Genomic DNA, 26,380 nt, shown 5'->3' with positions numbered 1-26,380 from the left:
ATTCGAAGACTTCAGAATGGAACCTATCTTGCCCACATCTAAGATTTAGAACTTGATCTGGAGAAGATTGTCATATTTCCGGTCATGAAATAGATTCTAAAGAGAACAAAATGGAAGTATCTTAGTAAGAATAAACTCTGAGAATAGCGGAGGCCTGAAAATCTCACAAATATACAGGAGGATCCAACAAAACAAACTACATTAAATTGAGAAATATCTATATTGAAGAAAGGTTTTAGAGGGTGCCTAACAAGTTAGCCGCACTGCAACACCTCCCCTGCGGCCAAAGACAGAATCGTTTTCACAGCTCACTTCAAATGCTGCCGTGAGTGTGATCAACATGGCGTTTGGTACCCAGAAGCAATGTGGAGTGCAGAAAGCCTTGCTCGATAGCAACAATCCATGGTCGGTGAGGGGGCATGGACCGAAGAGAGGAAGAAAGGCTCACGTTCACTGTGTAAATGCGCCAGACCTACTTACACACACCAGACATTCTAGGTCTTGATTCGCCCGGTCGACAGAGTGGGTGCCCAGATAAGTCCCGAACTACACTGGGGGCAGTCTGGCAGAGCGCTGGAACTTCTGCCGAAAGTGGAGACCTCCGTCACTGCCCACGGAGGAAAAATGTGCATGGGCGCAGTAAGACTGTAAAAATAAACTAAGACCAGTAGTACATTGCAGCATGGCAGAAAGAGACTCCTATTAAAGATCAATGTGAATTTTCAACGGCAGGTGCAACCTACGCTATAACTTTCAACATAATATAAAAACCAAGCTGCAATTATGGGATCAAACACAACCCAAATAACCAGTCTACTGGCTTGAATCAAAGTTCATGTAAAGTTTCAACCACTTCATCGTTGCGAGAGCCTAATATTTATGTCATAGCGAGTGCGCGTGCAGTATGGCTGCAGTGGTGCAGCAGCTAATGGTAACATACTGCTATTTTACTGATGGGCTGTAACTGGCCTCATCACAGCTGCTGAGAACCAGTTTGTCTGTCATAGATGGCAAAATTGATTCCCTTACATACTGTATTGATGGTCTGAAGAATTGGCTACTTATTCAACATGCCAGCATAGACTCAGCTAGGTGCAGGATACCCAATATCGAGGACAAAGCTGCTGATGGAGCTACGAGTGCTAAAGCGCTGCTGAATAAAATGGACAGGATAAAGCTCAAGAATGAAGAGCTGGTGGCCCACTCACACAGTAGCAACATCCACATCCTAGGAACACCAGAATTAACAGCAATGAGCCACATGAAAGACTCCATGGAGAACATGATGGCAGAGCTATTTGGCTTAACTAATCCCTCACAGATGTTCGTGGTGGAATGTGCACATCATATTTAGGCTCCCAGACCAATTCCCAGAGTTCGTGGTGGAATGTGCACATCATATTTAGGCTCCCAGACCAATTCCCAGAGTTCGTGGTGGAATGTGCACATCATATTTAGGCTCCCAGACCAATTCACGGAGCTCTACCTCAGCCCATTATCTCCAAACCTTCTCAGCTACAGATAGCATCACACGATTGTAAAGATGGTTAGAGAGAAAAGGGCCAAAAAGAATGCTGGGTCAGTGTAATCGCTTCAATGCCCACTTTGGGGTAGTAAGCACTATACAAATGCTGTAATAAAAAACATTACAGTACAATATTTATAATTTGTTTATCACCAAGATTTGTTTTAATCCTATTTAAATGTTTGTTTCCATCATACTTCTGAATTACAATACAAGATGTGCTTCATTTGCGCTTTCTTAATTACCAATATTTTGTGAAATATTTTACAGTTTATTTACAAGTGTTTACATTTTGCTGTGTATTAGAAAAAGAAATGCCATCCTGCAGCCTTTCTTGTGGCACTCCCTGTACTCCAGGGAGACTATCAGATAGTTCACTTCACAAGATGTTCTCACTTTGTAATCAGAGAAAGAAACGTAAACACCAATCTCCATGGTGATAGAATAAGCGGCAAGCATAGCCTGACATGTGACCTCTGTCTTTGAATGCACAGCAAATGTAAACAAGTTAAAAACACAATGTAAAGCAATTGTTACCTTCTGAACTGCAGCATGGTTGTTTTGGGGGTGCTGCACCTCTACTTCCGGCGCCTATGTTTTATTTTCGATTACACTCTATGCATTCAAATGTGAATGCAGGTTGTCTAGGTAAAACTATTTTTCGTTAATTGCGGCGCCAGCTGCCTGCCTGGGTCATTGGGGGAGGGGGAGATTAATATGGGCTGGCCTTGCCCTCAAATCACCCCCCTTCCCCACCCGTGGAATGAGAGCATCCCGTGATTAGTGGATCCTACTTTTAAGCAATAAACAAAATGATAACACATACTTTGACACCATGCTCCCTGGTTGCACTTCTCTGGTATGTGAAAGACATTCCCAAGGCGAGCAGGAAACACGCTGCAACAGCACAACAGCTGGAAAAATGGAGAGCGGCCATGACATGGGGTAGAATGGACTCCTTAAGGTCAAGTACTGACTACAAGATGTAATACAGTTTAAGATACACTTGGAGATATATGCTACGCCACTGCCAAGCGTATCTAGACCAAAGGACTTGCGCTGCACATGTACCTAGCAGATGGGAGCAGGGATCACGATAGATTGAACCACATGCAAATCCCAAACTGAAACAGCTAGAGGTGGGACTGTGACACAAGGGAATCTGAGCATGAAGAAAATAAAAATATTTTGGCAGAGACTCAGCTCGTGTGCAGCATTGACAAACTCTCTAAATTACTCTGTGACATACATGACGAATGCGCCAATGAATTCAGACAATGACGTCTGTATGTGATGTTGTACTGGTAGCTTAAGACTGAAAGAAAAACTTTATCCCCAAAAAAACAGAATCGACAAGTGCGGTATTTATTATCTCCCCAAAAAAACATACACTCGGAGCCAGGATCTATGTCACCTGAGGCAATCGACGGGCTCGGTTAGCCAGTCAGGTACCGAGAGTCTTGCACGCGCCCGCCCTGCTGGGCCACGCTGAACGAAACTGCTCTCCATCACATCAAAAGGCAGGATTGTAAACTGTTAAAACTTACTGCTTCCGAGGACATGTTTCCTAGAGGGGTGGTCGGTTCAGTGAAGTACTTCCTCAGGATACCTTTGGTTAAGTGCGGGTTATCCATCAAGACGTAAGAACAGAAGAAGGCGCCATTCTGCAGCAAGAATAGGGCTATTTCCTCGTTGCCTATGAACAGAAAGATTAAAAGGAAGGGATCAGATTGTCTGCATTTTTTTAATGCAATAAATCCGCGGAGGACGTGTTTATTACACCTAAGGAAAGGAAATACCCTTGGCTGTGCCAAATGAAAGAACAAAGCCTGCACACAGAGCCAACTGTATACACATGCAGAGCAAACACACACTTGAGTACTTCTGTTTTAGAGGCTGTGAAGGAAAAATGATCTCGAAAAAATACCCCATCAAGTAAAAGTTTAAAATGAATGATTACGGTATGTTATCTGCAGATTTGGAGTGCTGAAACCAATATAGAGGTCACCATGCTTTTTTAGTTGTTGCATGTAACTGAGACTTGAATTTCCTCAAGGGGCCTCCTATTTTGACAGACAACAGGATTCAATGTACATGAAGATGCAAATGATTTGCCAAGGACAGTTTCATTCAGTGGGGATTTCAGGGTTTGAACCTTCCATAGGTGGCCAGACCATTGGTCATTAGACGACATCTCCAAGGGCTACACTACATCAGTGTGAGCAAGCTTCACGTACGGTGAAGTCAGGCATTTGTGGTGGGTGGTTACCACTAATGTCAGTGGAGAGTAATTATTTTTGGAAGGGTGAGGAGGATTTTCAAAAAGCGGGAAACCCCACTGAAGTCTATGTCAAGCATATTTTGGCAAATATGGAATCATAATTCAGCCTTCATAAACTGTATAGGTTTGCCATAGACAGGTTATGAAGACTGAATAATAATTCCAACTTTGTCAAAAATTATTTGGTGCCCTAGCTCTCTGTAACGGTTACCAATATCTTGTTTAAATAGTGGGATATGCAATGAATGTGTAATTACACTACTCAACCAGGAGCCATATGTATGAAAAACGCATTTTGCGATTCTCAAATTGCGATTTTTAGGTAATCGCAATTTGAGAATCGCAAAATGCAATGTATGTGGGATTTGCAAATAATTTTGCGTATCTCACATATTCCTTATTTGCGAATCGCAAATTGAGATTCGCAAATAAGGAATACCTTCCCATTCATTCCTATGGGCTAGGAGGCCCATAGGAATGAATGGGAAGACATTCTCAATTTGCGATTCTCAATTAGAAAAGGACACCCTGTTGCACCCCTGAAATGTTCATGTGTGCACATGTGGCACACATACATGCCCTAAGGGCATGTATGTGCTACACATGACAATTTGAAAAATGCAAAAAAGTGCATTTTACAAAGAAATCGCTAATTACCACCACCTTGAAGTTGGTGGTAATTTGCGATGCTTATTACATCGCATTTAAGGAATCGCAATTTGCGATTCCTTAAATGCTTTCGCAAAATAAGGAATCGCTAACTGTGCGATTCCCTATTTTGCGAGGGCCTTTTGGGATGATACTTCCCAAAAGGCTTTTTCCCGTTCGCAAAGGGGCCGATTCTGAGAATCGGCCTGTTTGCGAATGGGAAATGGGCTTCATACATATGCCCCTAAGATAGTCTCTTTCCAGTTTCTTCAAACACATTTTAAATATTGTTAGAGTGACCGTTTGACCACTGCCGACTCCCCCCTCAAGTTAGCTCAATACAATTCTCAAAAGAGAAGAGGTCCCAAGAAGGCACTTCCTCGGTGCTTATCAGTGTGGGACCGCAACCACTGATACATACCATGCCAAATCGCAATTCGGAGACAACAACCCTTTTATGCCCCTTCGACTGCGATTCATAGGGGGTCCCTAAACCCTTTTTGTGTTTTTTATTTCATTCTGTGAGCTTGGGGTTCACTATGACGTATGTATGTAGAAAGACTAGTCTGAGACAGGTCTGATCTGGGTCGCCATACTAAAAGTGGGAAAGAGTCATAGCATAAGGACTTAATTGGGCAGGGAAGTTAATATGTCAAACATCAACTTTCCATCATTAAGGAGGAGTGGTAGTCATAGCCGCCATGTTGGAAATAGGAAAGATTCTTGAAGTTTTTATTATTATCAGTACTGTTAGCATAAATAAAGGTTTAATAAACAGGTAGACTGTACTGCCAAGATGCCATGTACAGCAAACAAAAACAAACAAAAAAAAGATTATTGTATGGTCAAGCAGTATCTGACATACATGTCGTTAGTAATTATCACATCTAAAAATGTAGGAAAAATTTTCATTGTTATTGTTGCGTACATAATATAGGCAAAATTATCACGAAATGCATATTGTTAAATAAACTGTAGATTATTGGTTGTCTATTTTACACTTGTAAAACAGTAAATGCAGACACAGTTTCTTAATCATTCCTGTTGAGACACATCCTGTGCAATAACACGAGGACCTGGTACCTGGTCGCAGTGTTGGTATCAAACTCATTGCCCCCTACGGCTTCAATTTCTGGACTATGCAGATGGAAAAACTCATTTGGAGGTTAGTTAGGGAATAATGAAGGAACAACTCAAAAAATGTCCTTCTGCCTCAAAGATGTATTTGTGTGGATGAATCAAAACTCACTGGCACTAAACGGAATTCCCGCTGCTTGGACAAATAGCTGGTGACCTTAAACTGTGGGAACTCTTCCCAAGCCATCTGAGTATGGAAGGAATTTAGGAACGAATTTCTTATTCCAAAGTTTCTTCTGCAGAGCATATTAAGATGCTCACTGCCATCTGTTTCCATCTTATTATTAGGAAGCGTCTTCATTTCCTTTCCTCCTCTTCCAGGAAAGCTTTGAAACCAGACTTGATTACTGAGATTCATTGCAAGTTGGGCGTCCATTTTTTTTTTTTTTACCCAGATTGCAAGTTATTCAGTATGCAGCTGCACATACAATCGTAGGCCTCAATAGAAGGATACCAAAAGCAAGAACTGAATAGTCTTCACTTCACTGGCATTTGCAAAAAGATGCCCGTGTATGGTTCTATGTTGAGTCGCAAAGCTATCTTTGTGACAGGCCAAAGGATCTATATCTCTTCATTGTTTTCTTGGTATCTACCACCCCGTCTGGTAAGACTAAAAAGGTCAGGCTTGGTGGTCGTTCTCAGCCAGTCAGTCACTACATGCAGAGCCTCTCTACAGGTCCAATCTAACCAAGGCACGTTTAGAAAACAATTAAAAACCATTTTGTTTGATGCTCTAATATAATCGGGCCCCTGGGACTATGCAATTGTGAGGCCGATATTTTATTTGCATATTTATGGATTTGCCATATTATCTATCATTTGCTGTATACTTTGCAGATTTTACCAAAAATCATTGTTTCTAGCACGATTGGATCAAAAATTACTAAGAAAGTGGCGATGTGTGTTCACGCGCAGTGGAAGGCACCTCGCAAAGGTTAACTGGTCATTTTTCAGTGGCATATTTCTGTATTTGGTTGTTAAACTGGTACTAATGGGGTGGAATCTTTGCCCAGACAGTATTACCATGTGGCAAAATTACAAAATTATAAAGTACTACTATAAAATAATGTTGCACATTATACAGCCTGATTTGCCTTTTCTTTCTGCATAATTTGGTAAAACCTGCCCCATAATTTTGTGCTCCCCTGCCGCATAATTCCAGTGGCCGTGAATATAATCCGTGAAACTATTTTTTTTTTACTATGGTTGAGAATCCTTCCTTTTCTACCAGCGCCAGGACACTTATTATCGAAGTATCTGCGCGTTTTATAAATTCTCATATTGACTTATTTATTCATTCATATTTAAGCAGCCTTAAGAACCGGGCGCTACAGTAATCCAGCATGGAAAGGACAACAGCCTTGACTCCTGCTTTACAGGTATCAACAGGGACCCTAAGGATTTAGGCTTCCAAAACGGAATTGGAGGACCCACCATGTTGTTCTGGCCATCATTCTCTCCATCATATCCCAGAGGAGTCACCCAAAATTAAGACCTGTCCGAAATAAAATGACTGCATGAGCTCGATAAAAACTGTGCGGTGGGGTAGACCATGAAGTGATTATTTGTACAGATGAAGGGAGTCCAATAGTACAGCATTTTCTTTGCGTAATGAGTGTTTTTAGATGTAAGGAGTGCCCGTACCATACCACTGATCTTGAGATCATCCTGTTAGAGAAGAGACCTAGCAATATTTGTATTTCTTTCAGTGGTGGAAACTAGTTTAGAGGAGCACACAGCAGTGTCCAGAAATCCCATTATCTCCAACTGGGTATCAGAGATTGTCGGTTCCGGTAACTTTATGGAAGCCAGGAGCGCGTCACATCCAAGTTCAAGCCATGCTTCCCATTGTCCATGCACATTATCCATTTGCTTTATTTTTTGCTCAAAGCGCACGTTCACCCAGCTGGGTATCTTGGCGCTGAATAACAGATGTTTATTGTTACTGAACTCAATGATACTCATTTTATCGACCTCAGAAGTATGAAAGGCCGAGTGGACCCGCCGGGACGTGAACCTGTGACCATGAGGTCAAACACAGGCTCCTACAGTGGGCACATTAGTGTTAGGAGACATTAATCCACCAGACCCGGTACCAGGTCTCTATTGCCACTGCATGTCAGTTATGGATGCGGTCCAAAAAACCCTACCAAGTGTGATCGTGTACACAGTATACATGATTTGCAGAGGAAAACACCCTGTGTCAGTGGAGAAGTTGGGACTAGAACCTGCCCTGTATGGTCCTACCTTTGGTCTCTAGATGGCACCTCCAAGGATTACATGTCACATGCCACTCAATCCGTTTGCTGTCCGTGGAGGGTGAAGACCGGTGTTTTCAGCGGGTGGCAGCACTGAAGTCAACGGAGAGTAACTTATGGAAGGGTGAGGAGGCTTTGCAAGACGGGGGGCTTCACTGCACTCTATGGGAGGCATTCTCCACTTTTGGAGTCTGAACATGATTCCAGGGCGGGTGACTCCTCAAGAGGGCGAGTTCAGGGTCAGGCTATTGTGCTGTGCAGCCAGATGGCACAAGTGTGAAGCAGAGTCCAGCTTTGACATCCTACATATATTGTACTGAATTGTATTGTATGGCAAAATGTATATAGCGCTTACTACCTCTATGTGGGGTGCTGAAGCGCTTGCCTTTATGTTCTCAGCACTTGCGATTCCAAGTCCATGCAGCGACCTTATCATTGGTGGGAGCACGCAAGCTACAGACTTCACACTTCTCTAAGCCCTGAACTATTTCAACGCTTGGGGGGCGGTTTCCAACTCTCTCGCCCCTCCCGCCTTACTTCTCTTGTGTGGTCAGTAGTGGACAAGCAGCACAAAGCAAGCTGTGCTGCCAAGAAACACGCTTCAAGCTTGTGGGAAGGAGAGTTCTCTGAACTAGTTTAATGTTCGCTGTAAAAAACACAAATACGCAGGCACGGTTTCAAGAACGAGCTGGAATGTGCATGTTGATGACCCAAAAAAACTCTACGCTGGCATTCCGTGGGTGTAAAAGTGCTTTATGATACCAGCCCTGCTAAAGAATTACAAATCCTACGCACGAGCATACTGTAAATCCGGTTTTACCCTACTGAAACGTTTCGCTCACTTAACAGAATTACTCCACATAAATACGCCCCCCCTCTATATATTTACTCCAAAAACTGTTTACATCATACGAAGCATTGTTATTGTCTACAACTAATGCAGAAATGCCGGAACGTTTGTGATGGAAAGGCTTCCTCTCTGTGGCTGTGACGTCAGATTATGCGGCGAGTGGAATCGGCCGCTAAAGCACAGCCGGGATCTGTAAGTGGCACAGCCTCCCCACATCTCCTCTACACTACATCCAAATACAGCCAGGCCCCGAAAGGCTCAAAAACGTAAGCGTCGCCCAGACCGCTCTGTGCTAAAAAAAAGTATAGTTTCAAGTTAAGAACCGAGGCGTTAACACCCCGGCCCGAGGCACACATTTAGCTTCGACAACTCGTTTTGGTTTTCCATTTCTCTTAGAGGCAATAATCCGAATTTTGAATGTTTTCATTGATCGCGTTTGCAGTGGAAGGTAGTAGTGTTCTCTCTCCCGATTGAGAAATACTCATAGTACGGGCTGGTGGGGACGCAGCTCCTCAAGGCCGCTGGGACAGAGCTGGGACTGCAATCCCAAAAGGTCCCCATTGTTGCCTACGCTGTCACATCACATCCTCGGTTTGCTTTCAAAACAATTTAAGAATAGTTTAGACAGTTCTAGAATTCTTTACATGTATTTTTATTTTGTATTTATTTGTTGCTTTCGTTTTCTATTTTAAAAGAGAAAAAAATCCAAGTTTAGATGATTTTTTCCATTTACTTGAAATCTAAATACTCTACCCTTCTCTTCACCCTTCCCCTTCTCTGGCCTGCCCGGCTTGGCGCCTTTGCACACATTCACACACTCATTCAAACCCCGTGTGACGTGCCACGCGTTTCTCTCTCATATCCGCTCACTCCATGGTTCCGATTGTGCCTGAGGAAAAAATGTGACAAATAAAACCCCATTTTAAAAACACCCTGCAGTGTTAGCATGACTCACGTTTCCAAGCCTACATGTGCACAATATGCAGACGCTTACTGCCATCAGAGCTGGCAGCGGTATCACGCAGCTGCCATCAGAATCACAATCATAATGTTCTGGGCACGTTTGCCACCCTAGAGGGCACAGTGCAGCTGCTCAGGCCATTCCTCTGTGGCAGCAGCTTTTCACACCACTTCTCTGTGCTTTAGGCATACAGCATGGTAGGCAGTGTGCATGTCTGTATGTATCAGTGCCTCTTCACTAGATCAGAACAGTATAGATGGCACTACAAGGCAGTGCATTCCCAACACAGTTGTCCAACAAAGGTGAAGTTGTACCTAAGGCTCACCACTTTCAGGATAAATGCTGGCTACGTGAATTACCTCCATTCGATCCATTGAATGTACACTTATCTGATGTGATTGTCCTGAAAATCCGGGACCGATCTGGCCATCTGGTACATATGAAGGACACATCTGACCTAGATCTGTACACGGAGGAAGCTGGCGCTACAGGGAAAAGGTGGTGAGATGTGTAAGAAGATGGACACAACTAGGAGGCGACATTTAAAATAATTGAGTAGATTGTCAGTAGTATTTTATGCTGAATGTATGGCTAAGGATGCCTATAGCTTGGAGGTGTCCAATATAGGACCAAGAGGGCCACATCCGTACCAGATAATCAGAATGATCTTGTTAGTTAAATGCACTCTGTCACAAAAGCTGTGGTTATCTAGAAAATTTGACACAGACCCAGCCTTTCTAGACCTAAGATGGACCCCACTGCTACTGCAAGGACTGCCGTTTATATACTCAAATTAGGCAACCTAGTTTTTTCTCCTAAATGTAAAAGGGACAGGACAGAAGGCTTCATGGTCGGGGGCGTGGTTTTGGCACCACTCAAAATGGCCACTTGACCGGGGAGCTGCGCCGCACCGGGGACGAGTTGCGGTCTGCTGGTGCGCTTTTAGCACCGTTTAGCCTGTGGAAAACAGCTGTCCCTGAAGCAGAACCTAGAGGCAACATGATGAGCTGCTCGTTATAACGAAGCGCGCTTCGCTTCTCTTCAATTTTCGCATTGTTATGGCCACATCAGAAAGGCCTCCATTTCGACTTCCCATTCAAGTAAGTGCCTGAATGCAACACACAGGGAAAATCATTTCTGGCATCTTTTCTTGAATTCCTGCAGAAGTATGGATCCCCTGCAGCCTTACTGCATGGCTTAATCTGTGACTGGGTCTATATGCCTTAACCCAAAATGTATATCCCTCAAGGCTCTTTCAATGGCATATATAATTCTGAGGCAATTATTGTTTCAACCCAGGAATCAAATAATACCTTCTATTCAGCTGAATTCATCCGTCCATTAACAAGGAATTTCCTTATTGGTTGTGGATGCTCTACAGTAAATGGCTCTGCCCTAGTAACTGCAACATACTCACTATCCTGACATTGATGTTTTATTGTGTTTCAGCTCAGTGCCATATGATATTTCTTCTTTGAGGGAGATTAACTGTCATGGAGGACGTATATTATTATTTGGTAGTATTCTTGAGGAGCTAATACCGTTTTTGTTTCTGCCATTTCCATTCAATTTTTTGGCTCCCTTTCATGTGTAAATTACGAAAACCACAATTTGTATTTATTCGTAAAGGGCAATCTTTGGCGAGAAATATATCTCATTCATCAATAGTAGCACCATCACCGGTCGCTGAAGAAATGTCTGGTGTAGCTTCTGCTCTTACTTCCTCATCACAGCCTGTAGCTAATAAAACATCTCCACCTTCAGTGTCAAGAAGGTTGAAACATGATCCTCCCTCTCCTGAGAAGCCATCACCTCCTATTTCCTTGGAGTTGTTGCTGGAGGAGATTCATGCTCCACGTCAGTTTGTAGAGGAAACAAATAGCAAAATGCAACTTCTGGACGAAAAGTGGTCTTCAATGGAAAGTAGAGTATCTGTAATGGAGCAGTAACTTTTGGTTTTCCAAGGCTTGACTCAAGAGAATTAATTCTTTGGAAAAGGAGGTACACAGACTACAACAGCACACTGAAGATTTGGAAAACAGGAGGAACAATCTACGTATTTATGTTCTGTCTCCTCTTTTTTCCTCCTTTCTGCCAAAGTTGTTAGACATGCCCTCCTCAACATCGCTCAATATTCGGAGAGCTCACAGGCTTGGTCCTCATCCTTCATTATCCACATCTCCGGTCAAACCTAGAGGAGTCATCATCCTCTTCTTGAAATTTACTGTCTTGTCGGTCATATCTGCAGCTAGGGCTAAATGTCAAGTGTCTTGGCTTGGTCAAAGGGTGTTCCTCTCTCAGGATGTCTCTAATGCCACCGCAGCTAGAAGAAAAGAGTTTCTTAACCTTCGAGCTTCTCTCTGCTCTCTTGGAGCCAGATATGGCCTCTTCCGTACTTGCATTTTCATGGTGACTTTCCAAAATAATACTGTGTCACTTGAAGATCCTGCGGAACTTAAGAAATGTATTCATTCTCACACTTCGAACAACATGGACACTGCTGGTCCTTCCAATGGTTGATTAATTTTATATTTGCCTGTATCTATTGAGTTTCTCAATGTTATTGAATTGTAGTCCAATTGTGTGATTCTTTCTTATATCTTAGTTTGTTAGACGATAACCTTTTGAATACTATATCGTATGTGATATCTCTTATGTTGTTCTTTTTTGTATTCTTGCAGGTTCGTCCGATATACTTAACATGTTTTGTCAGTTTTCCTCATTGTTCTCTTCTTTGCCCTTGGTGTGGCTCAGATTCCTCCATTTCGAGCGTGTCACCACCCCAGTGTTATTTCGTTCTTGTCTAGTACAGGTATGTTCTATCAGTTGTCCTTTTTAGATATGTACTATCTCCTCTTTTGGCTTTCCAATCTCCCTTTTTTGTTTCTCCCTTTTCTGTTTTTTTGTTTCCTCTTATCCTCTCCCCTTCTCCTCTCCTTCTTGCTTTTGGTCTGCAGATATCCTTTTCTTTTTTGTACTATATACTACATTTTGTTCTACGCTTCCTTTTTCTCTCTTAATATACCTTTTTCATACTCTTTGCCTTAGTCTATTGCTCTTCCTATATTCCTTCACTACTGTTAATTCCATTGTTTTTACTTCTATGGTTATATTCTTACATTCAGAGTTGCTACATGGAATGTAAAAGGTTTTATTAATCCTATAAAAAGGCAGAGAATTCTTTCACATTTAGCCTCTTATAATCCTAACTTAGTTTTACTACAAGAATCTCATCTATCAGAAGCTGGGGCTCTTAAGCTCAAACATAATTGGGTTGGTTCTGTTCTTGTCTCTTCTTCAACTACAAAGAAGAATGGTGTTATTATTTTATGTCACAAAAAATTGAAATGTTCTGTTGTTTCACAAGAAATAGATGCAGATGGTAGATGGATTTTAGTTTAAACAAATCATTAATAATAATGTTTAACTGCCTTTAATATTTATGGTCCGACCCAACCAGATTATGCTTTCTGGCCTGCTATTACTAATAAATGCAACACAAAGATTAATTTTTTTATCCTTGGAGGCGATTATAACCAGGTTATGGACCCCTTCATTGATCGTAAATCCCAGGTACGTTTCATTTCTCATAAAACCCATAAACAATTAAATAGCACAATCACACAGACAACTAATTGATGCTTGGAGACTATGTAACCCAGATCAAACAGAATTTTCTTTTTTCTCCCCATCACATGGCTCTCTGTCCCGATTGGATTACATTTTCCTATCCAAACCTCTAGCTCAGCATCTCATTTCCTCTTCGATCAAACCCATTTTGATTTCAGATCATGCTCCAGTGATTGTTGACTTTGATTTGCTCCGTTTACAACCCAAATCTTCTAGATGGAGATTTAACAACTTTCTTTTACAGGATCCAGCTTTTTCATCTTCCTTTGCGGAAGAAATTTTCTCTTTGAATGAAGGTCCATCTATATCCTCCACTTTGGTTTGGGATACCTTTAAAGCTATCGCCCGTGGTTTCATTATTGATTTTGTAGCCAAGAAAAAGAAACATACTCACATTCAGCGTAAGGTTTTATTAACCAACATCAAACACTTAAAACATCAATTTTACACTAACTCTGATTCTACCCGCAGGAGCTTGTCCGCGCTAAACTAGAGTTTAATAAGATATCCACCGATAATGATTCATCTATTTTACTTCGTAGCAGTTTCCGAAACTATGGAGGTCGCAATTAAGTTGGTTCACTCTTAGCTAATTACCTCAAATCCAGAAAAGAGAGAACGTTGATAGATTCTATTCAATCAGCAGATGGGAAGCATCTCTTTAAAGATCAAGAAACCCTTGATGAATTTACAACATTTTATAATAATTTATATACTCCAGAAGCCCCTGCATCGAATTCTCTTATTGATTTTTATTTAAGCAATATCCCATCTCCTTCATCCACCGATCTTGATTTTGATTCCATAGACTCGGATATTTCGCTCCAAGAAATTACTAGTTCTCTTAAATCACTAAAGAAAAATAAACCCCCTAGCCAGGATGGTTTCTCAGTAGAATTTTACTTACACTTTCCAAACAGTCAACTCCCCAAGCTCTAACCTTTTTCAATAATTCCGTACCAATGGTAAGGCAATGTACTTTCTTAGAAGCCTCTATTTGTCTCATTCACAAAGAAGTAAGGATCCTAACCTCTGCAAAAATTATCGCCCTATATCCTTAATAAATGTGGACTATAAAATCTTTGCTAAACCTTTGGCCTTACGTTGTGAATCACTATTAGCCATCTAATTGGCACAGAACAATGTGGTTTTGTGAAAGGAAGATTAACTTCTGATAACTCTGTTATTTTTCAATGTTTTAAATAAAGCATCTACTCTATCCAATTCCCTGGCTGCAATACCTATTGATGCAGAAAAAGCTTTCAATAGAGTTGAATGGTCTTTTTGACTTAGGTCACTCAGTTGGCACGGTTTTGGGTCTAAATTAATTTCCCTGGTTTCTTTACTTTATAGGGCACCTACTGCTTCCACTATAGCTAATTGTCTTGTTTCAAACAGATTCTCAATTCACAGTGGCGTTCGACAGGGTTGCCCTTTTATCTCCTCTCCTTTTTAGGTCTCGGGACCATCCGGTCTGCCGAAGGCAGAACCGGAAGTCGAGAGATTTAATGACTAGGAGAAGAGGGGCTTGAACCCGCCCCTCTTCTCCCCTGTTCTCCATTGGCTGGCCTCTTGAATGCTGGCCAGCCATTGGAGAAGAGGTCAGTCATTCAGATCAGGCCCCGTCCTTTTCGGATCGGGGGGCGTGTTTTTTGCAAGAAGTCTCAAGGAGGAGATAACAGCAAAACACGCCCCCGAATCTGAAAAGGACGCTGCGTTTCTCCGAGGCATTTCAGCTTCGCCTCGGAGAAAGGCAGTGGTGTGCTTGTCTTCTCCCCCTGCTCTCGGCTCCCTCTGCCGCTCACCTGAATAGATTTCCTGCACGATCGGTAAATATTCTGTTTTCTCTCTGCCCACGTTGGGAAGGAAGTGTCCGTGCATCGTAAACGAGGCGGTTTCCCCAAGTCCGAACGGGTGCACGGCCGGCTTCTCACTTTTGCAATGTAACTGTTGTTTTTAGCACGTCTGTGTATTTTAGTCTTGTTCATGCTGTAGCCTGCGTTACACCCCCTCCCATTCCCCCTTGATTCTTCTGGCGCCTGGCCTCAGGCATGTCAAATCTGCCCAGAGACCCAGTGGTTTATGGTTGATATCTTAGATAAGGAAGTGTATTGAATACAGTGGCTCTGGCTCGCTGTTCGCCTCTTAACTTACAGCCGATCGATCCAGTGAAACATCAGAGCAAAGTCGGAAATGCGACATCAATCCTACAAACACGTTGAACAGCGCAAACGATGACTTTTCCTCAATCTTCCCGCATTAGCATTTGGTGTCGCTGTGCCGGTGAGCTAGCAGGCTTTCAAACGTTTTTTTTTGCTGTGCTGGAGCGCTCTCAGAGTGCCACGCAGCACAAATTCACAGCGCCTCACATCATCACTATGCACAGCGCTGGCCCCGTCCTCGAAGCACACCAGCATCTCCGGTATGAGCCGTACTATATAAATACAGCAGGGCACGAGAGATGTCGACAGCCGACATCTTGTTTAATTATTTTTTGGAAATATCTTCGATCAATATAATAACCTAATCTGCGCTCCCTGTCCAGCCGAGCCTTAGCCCCCCCTGCCCCACCTAAGTGCTGAAGAGGCAAGTCATGATTCCTGTCCTCTGCTACGTCACATTCTGACATCCCTCCCAAGCGACCCACAGCTCTTGGGGCTGCTTCGTGCAACAGGCATCCGTGCAGGCTCTTTGGGCTGGAAGAGACCAGCTCTCCATTGATGAAACTTGTGTGCGTCACTTTGCAGTAGCAGCAACAACACAAAGCCGATTTGAAAGCAGAAGTTACTAATACAATCTATGTGATCTATGTCACCATTTAATTTATTTATTTATTTTATTTATTTAGTGCATTTTTATAAAGCGCGTACATTACCCAAAGGTGCGCTGTACAATAGAGCTGGTTACTTTAGTGAGGAATTAGCAGTTAAAAGCCAATTGCTCTGTTCGTAACCACATGCTGTGATTTGTTAGACTTCATGGCGCTCGATCGATCCAGTGAAACATCAAAGTGTTGTGCACTGGCCTGGCAGGTTGCTGGCAGCGCATACACCACCCCCCCCCCCTCCCTCGTGTGTGGCACCTCGGGCTGAAACAATTTCCCGGGCACCCACACACCAGCCGCCCCCCAGTACTTCATAGGTCTTTAAAAGACCATTCCCTTGTTAATGGGGCTTTGTTGGATTTTCACCCCTCCTAGAGCCCCTGCATCGCCACTATTGCTGGAAGAATTAGCACGTTACACAATACCAAGCCCTGTCAGCTGAAACCCCGAGGAATCGGGTTTCTGGAGCTTGAATCGGGAGGCGGGAGACTAGCCTTGAAATCGGTAGTCTCCCGCCTGAATCGGGAGGGCTGGCATGTCTGCTAAGGGTCACAAAGTAGGCGTGTTAGGGAGAGTAAATTATATTGATGTATGCAGCATATTTAATTTTGCACAGTTTCTTTTACTTCTCCTCCTATAGCTCGTTTTCCTTTACACAGCCATCTGAAACCACTCTCTCCCGTGTTTACATAATTGGTTATAGACGCGATACAGTGCAATGTTGCTCCCTTCCCCAGACTCAATGTTGAAGACAAAATACTCTATACTTTCCTGAATGTGATGCTACAGAATGTCGTCTGACTCAAAGAAGCTATTTCACTTCCACTTCCAAACTTCGTGTCAGGCAATCTTCCAACTTTCATTAGGCTTTGTAATAAAACCAAGCAGGAGGCTAATAATCGAAGGCTTGTTTTAGGATGTAGCCTTATTTGAGATACCTCGCGCTTACCTTTTAAGGAGCCATTGCTTTCCTGTCTCAGACTCTGCTTTTACATTTTCAACCCTGTATTGGTTAATTATGGTGACTTCACCCCAGCGCATATCACAGGTTAAATGCATTTATTTTCTGTGGCAGACGTGGAGTTTACAATTCAACTTTGCATTGCGTTCCTGTCCCAGACAGTTGCTAGAGGCCGCTCTGCTCCTCCGTTGTGGCCTCTCAGGCTGTGCGGGCGAGGCCTTTGGAAGAGGGGGCAGGGTAGAGCTGGGGCCGCTGTATCTCCTTGGCTCTCAGAAATCCCAAACGGGTAAATGCAGCTCCTTTCTGCTAATCCCTTATCTAACTTTCCAAAACGGTCAAATGGAGACCAGCTCGCTGAGTCATTCTTCGGTACTCTGCTAGTCTAATACATGTTTGCAACATTTCTTCCGTCAGCCTGATTATTCTTAAATGCATGGTGACAAGAGGCTTGGATACGTTTCTTCCGGTTTCTCATTCTAAGTCATAGAGCGGCCATTGGGGGAGGGGTAGAGCCGGGGCTGCTCTTCAAGATGCTCACACCCTGCATAGCTCAAGAAGCGCACAAAATAATGCCATGGCTTAACAAGAGAAGCGCAAGAATGTTATCTGAGCTTTTGTCACCATGCATTTAAGAATAATCTGGCTGATGGAAGAATTATTGTAAAAATTTATCGGACTCGCTGAATAACCAAAAATGGCTCAGCGAGACGGTCTGCCCCTGGCACTTTTGGAAAGTGGTGGAAGGATTACCAGAACCAGCTGCTTTTACCCAGAGCAGTGAATCGCCATTACATATGGAAATGCGCGATGAGAAAGGGACATTCCATTTGGGCTGCATACATTGCCTCGGAGAAAGGCAGTGGTGTGCTTGTTGGTCTGAGCAAGCATGGTGGTTGAAGGGCGCTATTCTTACTTCGAGTTGTGGGCCTCGAATTGCTGATCTCCCCATCAGCAAGGGGTTTTGGGGTGCTCCTTGTGACCCGCAGTGAGGGCGCTTCCTCCTCCATCAGCTGAATTTCTTGGGGTGCTACGTAAACCTCAAGTTATGCAGTCCGAGATGAGGATCGCCACCTAAACAGAAGTGTTGACATTATATTTCGACTTGCTCACTTTGCGCTCCGCGGGAATAAAAATTCGTCCACCGATGCGCTACTTCCGAATCACATGACAGCCAATCCCACGCCTGAATGTATACTGGCAGTCGTCTGAGAGTGGAAAAGACTCTTAATCTGTAAAGTGACACAAGATTGGAGCATTTTCGGCACCTCATCCAATCCTACGCAGCTGCACAGAATTCGAATGTGCTCATTGGCTTTGAAGTACGCACGTGCCTCTGAGGTTACTATAAACAGTCCGCTAGCTGGTGGGAAATTGGGAACTATTACAGATTCAAGCGGATTAAACGTGAGTAGCTGCTAGTGTAAGGTAAGTGAATGTGTGACCGAACGGGCAGTAAAATTTTTGCTGAACGGTAACAAACTTCTTTGCAAACTCCTCTGTGACAGCTCTCTCTTCCCTGTTCTTGAGTTCTCTTAATGACTACGTTGCATCGTACACGTACATTCTACTCTGCATTTCCCTACTGGCTAACGCTTGGATGAACTCAACAGTTCTTGCCATATGGGCAAAAGTCCAGTGTTTTAGCGGTGGATATATATCTGGGCATGCAGTCGTTTAACTGTCTCATGGCTAAGGCCCACTTTACTTGCTGGGCGACGCTGGTGGTTGTGTTTGGTGAACTCGTTCCTGCAGCAGCTTTGATGAGGCAGGACTGCTGTTCTGGGATCTGTGTTAAAAACCTGCACGACAGGCTCTCAATTTCAGCAGTCGAGGCAGGGCAGACACAGACAGGTGCTTGACTTCGGCAGGCTTTTTAGGTCTCGGCTCGAAGGCTGCCCCTTTTTACAGACACTCTGCCTATGGCTGGAAGACGTAGCCCCCCCCCCTGAAATCTTTTTCAAGCCCCCACCCGCCCCCCCCCCCCGAAATTTGGCTCTAGTTGCCCGCCTGCATAGATATTATGTGGGCTACACTTTGCATCTGTCGGTGTTCGCTGTCAGGGCTTAACAACAAGCATTACAATGCAATGGTCTCGGCATTGGTAAAGTTAGAGCTATTGCTCATGACAATGCCGTTTCTTTAAATGTTTTAAAAACAAAAATATAAACAAAAATAATGTCATGAGCAATGCCAATAGCTCTAACTTTACCAATGCCGAGACCATTGCATTGTAAATGCTTGTTATTCTTTCCATTGAACCCTTTCTAACTCGCATCCGCAATAACACTTCCATTTCTATTTTTTTATACGGAGATCAACATTTGAAACTTTCTGCTTATGCAGATGATATTTTACTTTCATATCTAACCCAGAACTCTCTATCCCCCCTCTATTAAAATAAATCTCGGATTTTTTGGCAGAATCGGGTTATAAAATTAACTCAGATAAAACAGATTCATCCCATATTCAAATCCTGTTCTAAACATCTTTTTGATCCAACTGGGTTTCATTGGAATAGTTCTAAAATGAGTTACCTAGGGATACGGTTCACCAACTCTATCTAGGACTCGATTAAAATCAACATGTAAGAAATTCTTGATCGGATTTCCAAACTACTCTCTTTCTGGAATCCTCTTTTTCTTTCCTGGTGCGGTCGCCTAGATTCTATCAATATGATGATCACCCCTATTATGTTATATATTCTTTCAATGATTCCAGTCCACATTCCTTCTATCTATTTAAAAAAACTTGACTCGCTACTTTTTGTGGAAAATAAAAAAAATCTAGAATTTCTCTCTCACATCTTAGGATCCACCGAGGGGTACATTTTCCAAAGTTTAAATTATATCATAACGCCTCTCGTCTTAAACAAGCTTCTTATTGGCTCCAAGCAAATATTTCTCCTTTCACCCCTTTATGGGTAAGTATTGAGCGCCATCTCTGTTCCCCTTTCTCCTTCCAGGAAGTTCTGGCCTTCACGGCTAAAACCATCTCACATCTCTCCCATTATTTAAACACACTTGCTCACTGTTAAGATCTTATTGTCAACTAAAGAGAATGTCTAGAAACTTATTCTTGCGTTCTCCTCTTTGGCATAATCGTTTTCTCATTATTAATAATAGACCTTTATTCTGGAGATCAAAGGCATCATCTGGGTTCGAGACATATTGGATGGCCTTTCTCCTTGTTCTTTTCCCCGAACTCCAAACTAATTTTAAATGTCCTCGCTCATTTTTGCACAAGTTTCCATTACTTATGGAAGCTCTCCTGGTAGCCCTCTATTCCCTTCCTTCTGGAGAATCTTTGTCTACCCAGGATCCAATTCTCAGAATCCTGTCAATATCCCCAAAGGCATCTCTCATTAATACATTTCTCAATTAATCTAAGCATTCCCTTATCAAATACTCTCCTGTTTTGGGGAAGATTATCAGAGTCACTTGGGATATTATCTCATGAACATTGGCTGTTCGATCTCATGCTAGCCATAGCTTTTCAACAAATTACACTCAATTGGAAATGCTAAAAAAAGCTTTCAGTCAAATCTTGGTGGAACAATCTATGCCATTATCATAGATTGGACACAGCTTTTACCTCCCATTGTAACCCACAGATAAATAGAGATCTTTTTGGTGACCCCCAACTGTTTCTTTAAATAGACTTTCTATTTCTCAAATTTCTAGTAACCGGTCAGAAAACTTTCAACCTCCATGAGTTTCTTGTATTTCCTTTATTTCTCTACTTTTTTTCTCTCCTGTTTAATATCATTCATATTGTAATATTTATATGGAAATGTATTAACTGTATCCTCTTTTATTCTAATAAGTATGTATTGCTAGTTTCATTTATAAACATTGTTTTTTCTCCCTTTTACCTTTCCCTCCTCCCTCATCTTTCCTTATGTAAACCTTAAAAATTGAAAATAGCTTTCTGATATGTATTATGGCATGTTTTTATTACATATGTTCGTTATTCTTAATATGGTTATATTTTGCCCTACGTTGTATGACGTACAATACATTAATAAAGATTCTTAAACTTAAAAAAAAAAAAAAGAAGACTTCATGGCTAAATTGTACCTTCAGTCTTCCAGATGTTACTGCATGAGACTATTTTAATCCGAGCTTGATGTCAAGGACTATTGTTTCATTTTACTGCTAACATAATCGGCCAGTGATGTTTCTCCTTGGATTGTACGGGAGGTGGGGCGACACTCTGCATTTGAAACAGATGCCTCCTTGCTAGGCAAGAATAATCTGATCACATGTTTCAGTGTGTGAAAGGGAAATACAACTTTCGTGAAAACAGGAAAGGAGAAAGCATATGTGTTAATGAGTTGTCACTAAACGCAGCTCTCTGCCAGAGAAAGAAAGTGGTCGGTAGATCTTCCTGTTGGCCCCCTTGCACTAGAATAAATCATCTCCCTTCAATTATAAAGGGGATCGCTTCTTGTGCAGCATTCGGAAACTGAGGAAACATCTGCGCATCTTATAATGTGGGGCACCAGAATGACGAATTAGGGTGAAGAGCCAAAGAAAAAATACGAACGGTTACATTGTTTTTTTAAGATATACTTCTTGGTATTATATTCAAAGGTTAACAAGAATATCCACAGAGTAAACACATAGAAGGGTAAATGGGGCATAGATGACGAGTTCCTGAGTCCATCAGACACGGTCACATATTACATTCAGAGGTCTGAGGCATTTAAAGGCCCTTTGTCAGTGTCGTAAACATATAACAATTTTTCAAAAGACCATAGAGCAGGGTGGCAAGGCTTCCATGCCAATGGATACCAACATGCATAAAAAGTGTACATGCATGGGTGTTATTATTCTCCCCCTATTAATCGCAACCAAACAATTTTAGTCTGATCAACAATTATTGTGACACAAAAAGTGTGTGATAATTGCTTCAGAAATACTTTACCAAAATAGCTCAAGGACAGACATTTTGCCCTGTACTTTGTATACAACTGTTCCTCATGAGGCAAGAAGAAACATTCCAGCTAGCCAACATGTTTGCCACTATCTGTAATGTTGCTATCCATCTGTTCCAGCATTGTAATTCCCTCCTTATCCTCAGTGTCATGTAGGAGGGCTAATTTGACTGAGATTTAGGGTGAGGTTACCATGTTATTTACAAGAACAAAGATACACCAGTTAGGGTACCATTTGCAAGTCCATGACATTAACATTAAAAACATGAATATAAGAACATTGGATAGGAAATTCAAAACAAATCAAGTTACTGGAAAGTATAAATTCAGAACGATGAACTTATTTGCTACTCTAAATTCAAAATTAAACGAGGACAGAAATGTTTTGTCCCAATGTCCAGCTTGGAACTCTACCTCCTATTTTCCCACCCCAACCACCCAATGCTTTCAGAAACATGCTAAAAAGCAGGACTCACTTGTTCTTTCGTGGACTGTAGGCTGGTCTTGCTAGCTTCTACACAACTTTGTTTTCTAAGTAACCTATAGATTAATGAGGAGCTCACAGTCAGGCCACCCAAAAGCAGAGGGCCTCTACCGGTTGCTCTCTGAGGAATACATCTGGAAAACCCATTCTCTACCTCCGGGACTTGGGAAAAGAGATCTATATTTGATTCGGAATACAGAGGAATCATGAATAAGGGCTCTACTGTAAAAGGACTATATTTCCAGAATGTCTGTAGCTTTTATGTTATTCTTTACACCAAGAAATCCTTCTGCATCCCCGGCCAACATCCTTGCCCATCCTTCATTTCTTCATGATGCTCCGAGTGTGGAGCTTTGTCAAATCAGTATGCCCTCAGGCAAACACTAACATTTCTGCTCAGGAAGGACTGCCACACCTCTAAATATCCCATGGGAACCAGCAACACACCTCTGCCACAAGGGACAGGACTAGGCCATGAACTTTTTGTTACACCAGTGTAATCTTATGGAATTGCCGGCAATACACAATACGCTTAAGAGAAATACATAAAATTATGCTATTACACCAAGTCATTTGGGTAAAAATCCTATTGTGGAGCACAGGAACAACACAAACAAACAGATCGTGAGTGGCTGCTGTTCACAGTACTTATGTTTTTTGCACTTTTTGTAGTGTGAAATGCGTCATGTCGAAATTGATGCAAGGACTCATTTTGTGCTACAATATAGCACAAAATGCAAGATTTGCATTTTGTGTAACTTCACTTGATTTCACATATTTTTTCTGAAATTTCACATAAATATGCAAAAGGAAATTACACAAATTTAGCAAACCCCTAGACAGGAGCCCACCAGACATCTTTTTAGACTATCCCTCCTCATAAAGGAACCCTCTCTACCATGTCCGCCTTCAAGACATGATGGCCCCTGGATTACCCAATATAGATTCACTCCGATAGAAGGGAGTCCACACATTTCTTAGGACCTCTCTCTCCATCACTGTACAACAAATTGCGGATACAATACTGCGAAAGGACTCCAGGGCAATACACCACCACATACAAATCACTGAAATAAAAAGATATAAGCCTATCTAAGAATCATTTTATATATAATGCACCCTCTGTCTTTGCAAAAACACTTCCAAATTTGTCACTTGTGGTATATTTCTATAATAGACTTTTCTTTGTTTGTGTTCTTGACGCTATGTACACCACACCCCTGAGAGTACCTAGGTTATTTTTTGCCTTCTTTTCAAAGTTGGTACCTAAAGCCCTAGCCTACCTTGGATTTGGATGAAAAGAGACACACTTTTCTCAGATTAGACCACCGTGCAAAAGGGCATTTAGTGTTTATCTTTGCTACAACACAGATTTGTTTATATGTTCCCTCAATTGATATCAGCTATCATATTAACAAATATGCTGTGGACCATTCTAGAGCCTGTCTAATTAGCTAAGAAGTATTTATCCTTGAATCAGTTGGCATGACGATGCCCCAGTCTACACGCAGAAGTCTACCATACACAGATTACCACCATTACCTCCTCATCTAGGTCATCCTTGTGCCAGCACTTCCACCTTGAGGACTGACCCTATTTTCAAAACAGCTTAATAAATATACAATTGCCACAACACTAGTTGTTAGTGAGTTTTATTGACTTAATTATCAAACCATATTCCTACTAGTCAAGTCAAGGACAGCTTTATTCGATTGCTATTTCAGACTATCATAAAAGCAGAAATATACGAAAAACATGCACATGATTAATACAAAATAAAAGAAAACAACCTATATACAAGTTATTAGTTCAATTCATTGTACGTGGGATAAAAAGCATAACCATTATTACAAGAAATAGCAATAGGAAGCAAGGCTCTTAAAAATCTTGAAAAATGGATAATACCAACATTTTCTTTGCTCCAAAATAATCCTTTAAACTTGAAAATCCATCCTTTTCCTGAGTATGACTTCCTGCTTTAAAAACATTGCTATCTTCCAGGTGCTATGTACATTGTCTAGAAATTGTAAAGCAATGAAAGCTGGCCTACATTGTATCAACCCAAAGCCTTTTAGGATAGGAAGAATCCACGTTTTTCTCAGTTCTCTGTAAAACTTACAAAACAAGAGGACGTGTATGTCGGATTGAACTGAAACATTATCACATAAACACAAGTTCAGTTCACGAGTCCAGTCATTCATTATCGGAAGAGTAACAACTCTAAAAAAGATCCCCAATCTAAATCTTGTTAGTAAAAATCGATCGCAGCCCCCAGGAACAGCTGTCAGATATGGCTGAATAGAAAAGGTGGTTAAAATCCGCTGAATCTGCAGGACGCTGGGCTTTAAGATCTCGGCTGACATTCTTGTAGCCTCCAGAAGTTGAAGGCCCTCCTTTTTTTAGGTACCTTCTCGTGATCATAGGTAAAGTGCTTGGATTATTAAAAAACTCAGGATGTCCGAGATAATTCATAAAATTGCGGACATACCTTACCCAAGGGATTTTTAAGACCCCTTCCAATTTCAGGCTATCCGATAATATATCTCTATTTAGCTGTGTCTCTATTTTTGCCCACACACTGTGCCCTAAGAGAATGGGCTCAAGTTTAATGAGATCTGATATATATGACCGGCCCAGTTCCGCATGACACAAACGAGGATGTGCTGGTTGGGACAGACAGAATGTATCTCAGGAACTTGTATCTACGATTTGTAGAGGGTTAGTGTTAGCAAAGCCCCATATCCTGGCTCCGTACATGGCTGTAGAGAAGCTTTTAGCTTTGTATATCTTTATAAGCTCCGCTGGGGGTCTCCTACCCAGTTTCCTAAAAAAATTGACAAGAGCTGTGGTTATTCTAGAAAAGGCTAATTTGTTTGCTAATATTGCGCGAGTCCATAAATCTTTTTGGTCAAAGAGTATCCCAAGATATGAGAAGCTTTTTGTGGGCTCTATCTTTTTTCCCTCCACAAACATGTCCTTACATCTTTGATTTCCCTGGCCACACCTCATAACGAAAGTCTTTGATATATTAACCCTGAGTCCAAGACCATTCATACATTTAGAGAAGTTATCTAGCACCTTCTGTAAACCTATTGGCGTACGAGACATTAAAACTGTGTCGTCCGCATACAGGAGAGCGGGAATAGGACGATCAGCTATCTGGGGGAAGTCATGGCTATCCTTAATCAGAGCCTCTTCCAGATCGTTAATATAGAGGTTATAAAGAAAGGGGGCCAGAACATAGCCTTGTCTGACCCCCTCCTAATAGGAAATGGGTCAGTACATTCTCCACTTACACCAAATCTGACTCTGCCCTGTGCGTTGTTATAAAGGCACCTGAGAAATAGGATTATTCGAGCTTCAACCCCCCGTTTCTTCAAGAATCTTCCAAAGCTTATCATGTTGCACGGAGTCAAAAGCAGCAGTGGGTCCACAAAGGCTAAAAACTGTCTGCCCCCTTTTAACCGGGTGTATTTCCCGATAAAAATGGCTAAATTTAGACTCTGCTCCATTGTTCCTAGTCCCTCCCTAAACCCATATTGGATATCAGAGAGGACTTTGTTATCCTCTGCCCAGGAATGTAAGCGTTCTAAGAATGTTCGGCCCACCACTTTAACCAGGGAATCCAACAATGAAATTGGCCTGTAACAGCCCGGATCCTGGCGGTTACCTTTTTAAAAAATAGGCACAATTAATGACTCAATCCAGGTATCTAAAAAGGGGGCACGACAACAAGCATTGATTACCTGGATAACGATTGGAGCCCACAGGGCCAGATTTACCTTAAACAAGTCAGCAGGTACTGCGTCAGGGCCGGGTGCTTTGCCGCCCAGGGTTGCAGAAATGGCCCGAATAACTTCCTCCAGAATAAACTCAAGACTGCAA

At 42.1% G+C, this 26,380-nt stretch overlaps 1 protein-coding gene across 2 annotated transcripts in view; it reads right to left on the bottom strand.

Moving 5' to 3' along the window:
* Positions 1-26,380, bottom strand: part of LRRK1 (leucine rich repeat kinase 1) — an 800,699-nt gene that overhangs the window by 409,544 nt on the left and 364,775 nt on the right. For both annotated transcript variants that reach the window (XM_085644543.1, XM_085644544.1), the window contains exon 6: positions 3,073-3,221. In XM_085644543.1, the coding sequence (XP_085500669.1) occupies positions 3,073-3,221 (149 nt within the window). The remainder of the gene's footprint in view (positions 1-3,072; positions 3,222-26,380) is intronic.

The sequence above is a fragment of the Triturus cristatus genome, chromosome 3_1, assembly GCF_964204655.1.
Source record: "Triturus cristatus chromosome 3_1, aTriCri1.1, whole genome shotgun sequence".
NCBI lineage: Eukaryota > Metazoa > Chordata > Amphibia > Caudata > Salamandridae > Triturus > Triturus cristatus.
This window is presented reverse-complemented; position numbering and strand designations above follow the sequence as displayed.